The sequence below is a fragment of the Pelobates fuscus genome, chromosome 13 (assembly GCF_036172605.1).
Source record: "Pelobates fuscus isolate aPelFus1 chromosome 13, aPelFus1.pri, whole genome shotgun sequence".
Taxonomy (NCBI): domain Eukaryota; kingdom Metazoa; phylum Chordata; class Amphibia; order Anura; family Pelobatidae; genus Pelobates; species Pelobates fuscus.
The window spans coordinates 90,301,729-90,307,892 of record NC_086329.1 but is presented as its reverse complement, the minus strand read 5'-3'; the positions used below and the strand labels follow the sequence as shown (position 1 = coordinate 90,307,892).

Below are 6,164 nucleotides of genomic sequence, written 5' to 3'. Positions count from 1 at the left end.
GTTTCTGTTGTAGGTTCTTGAAATCAGAGACTTGCGTGTCTCATATCACTGTTTATTAGAGACCCCCCCCCCCCACCCCCCTCCCCCCACCCCCCTTCCCAATAAGCTGTTCCGATAGTAGAAAGGGATAGTTCAGTATTTAAGCGGTATCATTTTGGCATGACATGGCTAAAAACAGCATCTAAACTGCTGAGTTTTCATTACATGTGTGTATGTGTGTGTATATATATATATATATATATATATATATATATATACACACACACACACACACACACACACACATACATACATACATATATATATATATGTGTGTGAAAGAAAAGAGTGAAGATCTCTTAAGGTAAATCAAGGCCTGCAAGATACTTCAAATCAGTATAGTTACACCTTTTTAATTTCAAATAAATTGTTTTCTTAAGATAAAATACAACTTAATAAACAGAAGAAACTCTGTGCAAACCAATTTCATTTTTAAACTTAAAAAAGGGTGAACTAAAAAAAAGCAAAACCGATACTGTGGCCTAATTGAAGTTCATGACAGAGTCCATTAGATGATTAGAGACTGGAAGCATGAGCCTGAAGCAGAGGGACGTCCACAGTTTCTTCATCCCCACTCTTAGAGAACAGCAAGATAAGGGGCTGGTTAGAGAAGAAGGAAAAAAATGACCAGAGACTAAGTGCCATCTCTTAAAGAAATGTATCACAGCTTTTATGCTTTGTTTAACTCCCTAACCACAAAAAACCTTATTTCCAATATCTTTTAAAGAACATGAGGGATGTCATAATAGTGATACTAGAAAACTTTCTTTGCACCACATATCCCAGGTTTAGTGGCCTTTAAACGAACACTAGCTCAAACCTTACTTTCAGCCTTTGCATTCTAATATACATTTACATATAAATATCTTTAGGTCTTAAAAAGGATTCATAACTCGCATCACTAGCTGTCTGAACATTACTTTAGTAACTGGGCATCAAACATATTTTGGATTTCTGGAAAAATACTCCGGGAGCAGAGTTAATATTCGTAAAATAAATTACTAGCTATATATATATATATATATAATGCGACAAACACAGGAATACCATAAAGAAAATAATACACCAGCACTTAATATGTGTAAAGGTGGATTAATCAGCCATCCAATATGATAGGAAACATATCTGTGTCTTTATCAAGACGTGAAATCCAGGAATACAGTACAGTTTTAATTCTCCTAGCCTATAAAGTCTCTGAATACACATAAATACCCCAATATTTCTATGTTCCCCATGCTGTCCACTCTGTTCTGAATTCTAACATTCACTAAGCTGGTAGGGTAAAATGAACCATCTATAATATGTTATTCCACTCAATGGCCCAGAGTCATTGCCAACTTTATGTAAGCTTTATTATATTTACATCCCCTTCACTGTATATTTACAGAATGCTGTACAAGCCAAAAAGTAGGTAACATTAGAGACAGGTTAAGCAACACAAGTCAATTCAGGCTGCCCCCGTAGCCTTGCTGCAGCAAACAATATGTTTTTGGGAATGGGTTCTGTTTACATTTTGGAAGTGGATGTATGCAGACATTGGGCTTTTGACAGAAATAGGTTCAACAATTTAGTCTCTTTCACGTAAGGTGTCAGTGTATAAGAAATGCTGATGCTGGGTGTGTGTTCACTGCTTTATAGAGATTCCCATTTTTTTAGAGCGTTCCTTTAAGACACTTCTAGCTCACAGTAATTGTCGACACATTTTGGTAATTACCTCATTTGTGCATGATCCGCTGATTTTACCAGTGATGATGGTTCCAAGAAAATGAATGCAGTCACAGCCTTTAAAAATGCAATGAATAATCTTTACAATAAGGAACAAAAATAAACTTTGTTAATGTGAGCAGAAATATAGCACAAAAAAGTACACAAAGAAACTTCTCTACCTTTCTGTAAAACAAACGGCTGAGCCAGAGGAGGTGTTTCCCAAAAATGATCCTTATCTAATCGGCGCAGAGACTGTATAGAAACATTGGCTGTGATGCCATAATCCAATAAATAGACTATTGCAACATCAAGAATAACATCTACCACCCAGCACCTGTGAATACAAAGAAGAAAATATTTAAAACCTCAAAACAATTCTCCTAAATACTGCTTCCCTTATGGTAATAAAGTAAGATCTGAAAAGGTCACTCACAGGTTATACCAGTGATGGTTAACCTTCAGCACTCCCGGAGCCAAGTGCTAGCCGTACCATGATGCTCAACCAACAGACTCAGAAAGTGATAGGCACTCTCTATGACAACAAATAAGTGAGGGCTGCTGTATACAGTAAAAGGATTCCCAAAACCTTGTGTAACAATAAAGCAAAAAGAGTAAAGTGTATACAGCGCCCAGAATTATTCGTACATACAACTGTAGTGAGGAGGGCTGGTTGAAGACCTCAGAATAAAAAAACAGACAATAATAGTGCAATACAATTTTGGCAAGGTAATAAATATTGAATAATTGTAGGAGAACCACTCACAATTGGAAGAGCTATAGAAGAGCTCTGCTTTGTAACGCATGAACGGTATAATCCCCGTCTAAGGATATAAAATGGTGTAGATGATGCTGGTCCTCCAGATGCAAGTTCAGGTGTAGATGGTATATGTAAAAATAAAGAGCAGAGAGAAATTCTGATAGTGTGGTATGTATTGTAAGTTGAAATATAAAGAAGTAATTTACTTACAATCTTCAGAGCACAGGCCTGCTCTAGTTATCTCAGCATGGGTGGTATCCCCACCTAGGGATGTAGTAGAACCAGGTAGCAGTCAGGATACAGAACAGGATACAAAAGAATGTAATCTATAAAAAATAACTATTTAGGGGCGGGGGCTGACCAGCATGGCGACTGGACGTGTGTTTGGGGAGCTCCCTGAGACACACTGCACAAAATGGTCAATCGGTCTTAATACCGCAACTACTCTTAAGCCTGACACTTACCCATCGCACCACGACGTGACAGAGGGGCCGAGGACCAAGCCCGGCGATTCTCTCGAGCACTCCAGTGGTCAAAGCAAAATTCGGCCTAACAGGCGCTTCGAAGGGGAGAGGCGGCCGCTCTCCCGGACGGGCACAGGCATTGCCCCAAGCATGAAAGTGACGCCCTGCTACCCCCCCCCCTTGGACCGGTGGGGGTGATCCCGGTGTCCACCCTGACGGCTGCCAATACCCAGCGGGTCATCGTGGTATCGCACTACACGCGGAAGAAACAGCCAGAGAGGTCTGTAAAATGGCGGACGCCACGAGACACCTGGAGCCGCATGAAGAGACATCCACTCTTCACCACCGCCTGGACGCCCTCTTTGCTGCTTTCTGGGAAAAACTGGAGAGGAAGCGGACCCAGCCTAATTCACAGCCCGGTAAGACTCCCACTAATCTTACTAGATGCACCCCACATCACCAGGCTACCTCCATCAAGGTCCCGGCGAGATGGAGAAGGCAGAAGCCGCATCGACAACGCATCAGGAAAGCAGCCGTGAACACGGCGGGATGCCGACGAACCTGGCGGCTATACACCATCAGGAGATATAGGAGTGAGGTGAATCATGATGGAGAGTGGAGGAAGCAACTGCAGACCCCAGACCCGCAGCAGACTTCAACATGTGGGACTGTGATTTCACGGTGCACGGGATAGGCTAGGCTGACCGCCATGCTGGAGCTGCAGGTTCTGTTCCTTCCCACAGTTTATACTATACTACCGTTCATGAACAGACCTGCACTATTTCACTTACTCTGCCTTGTCAATGACATACGCTTATCCCTACACTATGCCTAGACGCAGAAATCACATTGGCATGGCAGGTCATTAAGGATGTCTCTAATACGTCCCAGTACAGCCCGGGGTGGTATACTATTAAGGTGGGCAGGGATACAGGATACCTGGGTGATCTTCTAAGGTTATCCTCAGTTGAATGCATACCCAGAGGAATTCATACAAAAGCTGGACTAAGTTGCCCATAGACTCAGCATGCTTACCTAGCATGTTAAACCTTTTGGCAATTTACATGTCGTTATTACCTCACTGCTCACATATTAGCTTACTGTAAGTAAGCTTGTTCCTTTTTCTTTAAAAACAAAAAAAGTGCAGCACCTCTTGACCATAACTGTTTTAATATTGTTATTATGCCTCTTGTTCTCAGTTATTAAGTCATTACGTAAGCTTGTACATAACTCTGCACAACCAAAAAAAAAGAATGAAAAAAAACCAAACAAAAAAAAAAATAATATTTATTGTAAAAAGCATAAAAGGTACACTAAAAAAATAATAAAGGTACAAAGTCCTCAAATAAGTCCCACTTGACGCGTTTCGCCTCTCCAGAGGCTTTATCAACAATGTCTTTTTTTATAAAGCCTCTGGAGAGACGAAACGCGTCAAGTGGGACTTATTTGAGGACTTTGTACTTTATTTTTTTAGTGCACCTTTTATGCTTTTTACAATAAATAGTTATTTTTTATAGATTACATTTTCTTGTATCCTGTCTGCTACCTGGTTCTACTACATATCTAGGTGGGGATAATACCACCCATGCTGAGATAACTAGAGCAGGCCTTTGCTCTGAAGATTGTAAGTAAATTACTTCTTTATATTTCAACTTACAATGCATACCACACTATCAGAGTTTCTCTCTGCTCTTTATTTTTACATATACCATCTACACCTGCACTTGCATCTGGAGGACCAGCATCATCTACACCATCTTATATCCTTAGACAGGGATTATACCGTCCATGCGCTACAAAGCAGAGCTCTTGTATAGCTCTTCCAAATGTGAGTGGTTCTCCTACAGCTATTAATTCAATATTTTTCACTGTATCAAAATTGTATTGCACTATTATTGTCCGTTTTTTATTCTGAGGTCTTCAACCAGCCCTCCTCACTACAGTTGTATGTACGTATAATTCTGGGCGCAGTATACACTTTACTCTTTCAACCAACAGACTGGCTGACATTTTAATTTAACAGTCTCTCATGCGAGTCTTCTCAGTGAGAGAAAATGGTAACAAATACAATGCTAAGCAGGGGATTTATTATATGAATTATTTTTTTATTTCATTTTCTATATGTACGGTAGACAATATTCGGATAAATAAAATGAGACTACACAATAACCACAGACGTTTAATTACTTTTATATGGACGTGGCCGTGGTGTTTATTCAAAGCTCAAGGGGCATACAACCATAATTTCGTAACCATAACCATAACATATGGCTCACCAACTTTCAAAACCTTTAACTTTTTTAACCACCAAATAGCCAGTCAGTCATAACTAACCTGACTGCCTTTTATTTAAAACCATTTACCACCATATCCTTCCTCAGAACTTGACCCTGAGGATGACTTTTGCTCCAATGCTTCATAAAACCACGACAATACAATTAAATAAAAGTAAAGAGAGGGGGATGGGATCAGTCCGCTCCGTTCCTGCTTCAGTCCACTCTGACAGGATTAAACTTGTGCTGCTTCTTTTTATACTGTTCCAGTTTCCTGCCGTTTTTCTGCTTTCAACTTTCAACCATATCCTTGCCAGTTCCAGCCCCCACAAACAGCTGTGTCATCAATTCTGGCCAGATACCTGTCTAACTGACCATCTACCACAAGATGTAAAATTCCTCACATTCAAATCCCAGACAAGACAGATTAACTCCTTCATTGCCACCATACATATATGCCACAGTGCTTAGTGCCTGTGGCTTCTTTTTTACTATTGTTAAATGTATTTTTATTTGGCTCTATGTCCAACTGAGAGGGAAGGAACAATAGATTTGTGGGACAAGGAAGGAAAAAAAAAAAAAATCGCCTACGTGGTTACTGAGTTTAGCCATCACTGCATTAGGACAGATTCTGCATTCTCATCTTGAAATGGTTCTAGACCCATTGTTGCAGCAACAAACCTTTCTCCACCAACCTGTTACATACGGCTTCTTCCTCATTAAAAATGACGCACTGAGCAAGGCACCTTGTCCCTCGTTGCACATCTTCCTTGGGGAGGTAAGGCAGCTGATCATTTTGCATCTCTATCATGTAAAGCAAGTTTGTAATATGGGCTAAAATATCCTGAAATGAAAACAAAAAACAAAAAAACTGCTATACATAGAGTGTACTTTACAAGAGAGAAAAGAATGATGACATGGAAT

At 40.1% G+C, this 6,164-nt stretch overlaps 1 protein-coding gene across 1 annotated transcript in view; it reads right to left on the bottom strand.

Annotated features, from left to right (window-relative positions):
• Positions 1 to 501: 501 nt before the first annotated feature.
• Positions 502 to 6,164, bottom strand: part of TDRD10 (tudor domain containing 10) — a 112,113-nt gene continuing 106,450 nt past the window's right edge. Inside the window, exons 19-22 of the mRNA XM_063439302.1 lie at positions 5,936 to 6,084; positions 1,926 to 2,080; positions 1,754 to 1,821; positions 502 to 639 (exon numbers count right to left, since the gene is read on the bottom strand). Of these exons, the coding sequence (XP_063295372.1) occupies positions 556 to 639; positions 1,754 to 1,821; positions 1,926 to 2,080; positions 5,936 to 6,084 (456 nt within the window). The 3' untranslated portion in view covers positions 502 to 555. The remainder of the gene's footprint in view (positions 640 to 1,753; positions 1,822 to 1,925; positions 2,081 to 5,935; positions 6,085 to 6,164) is intronic.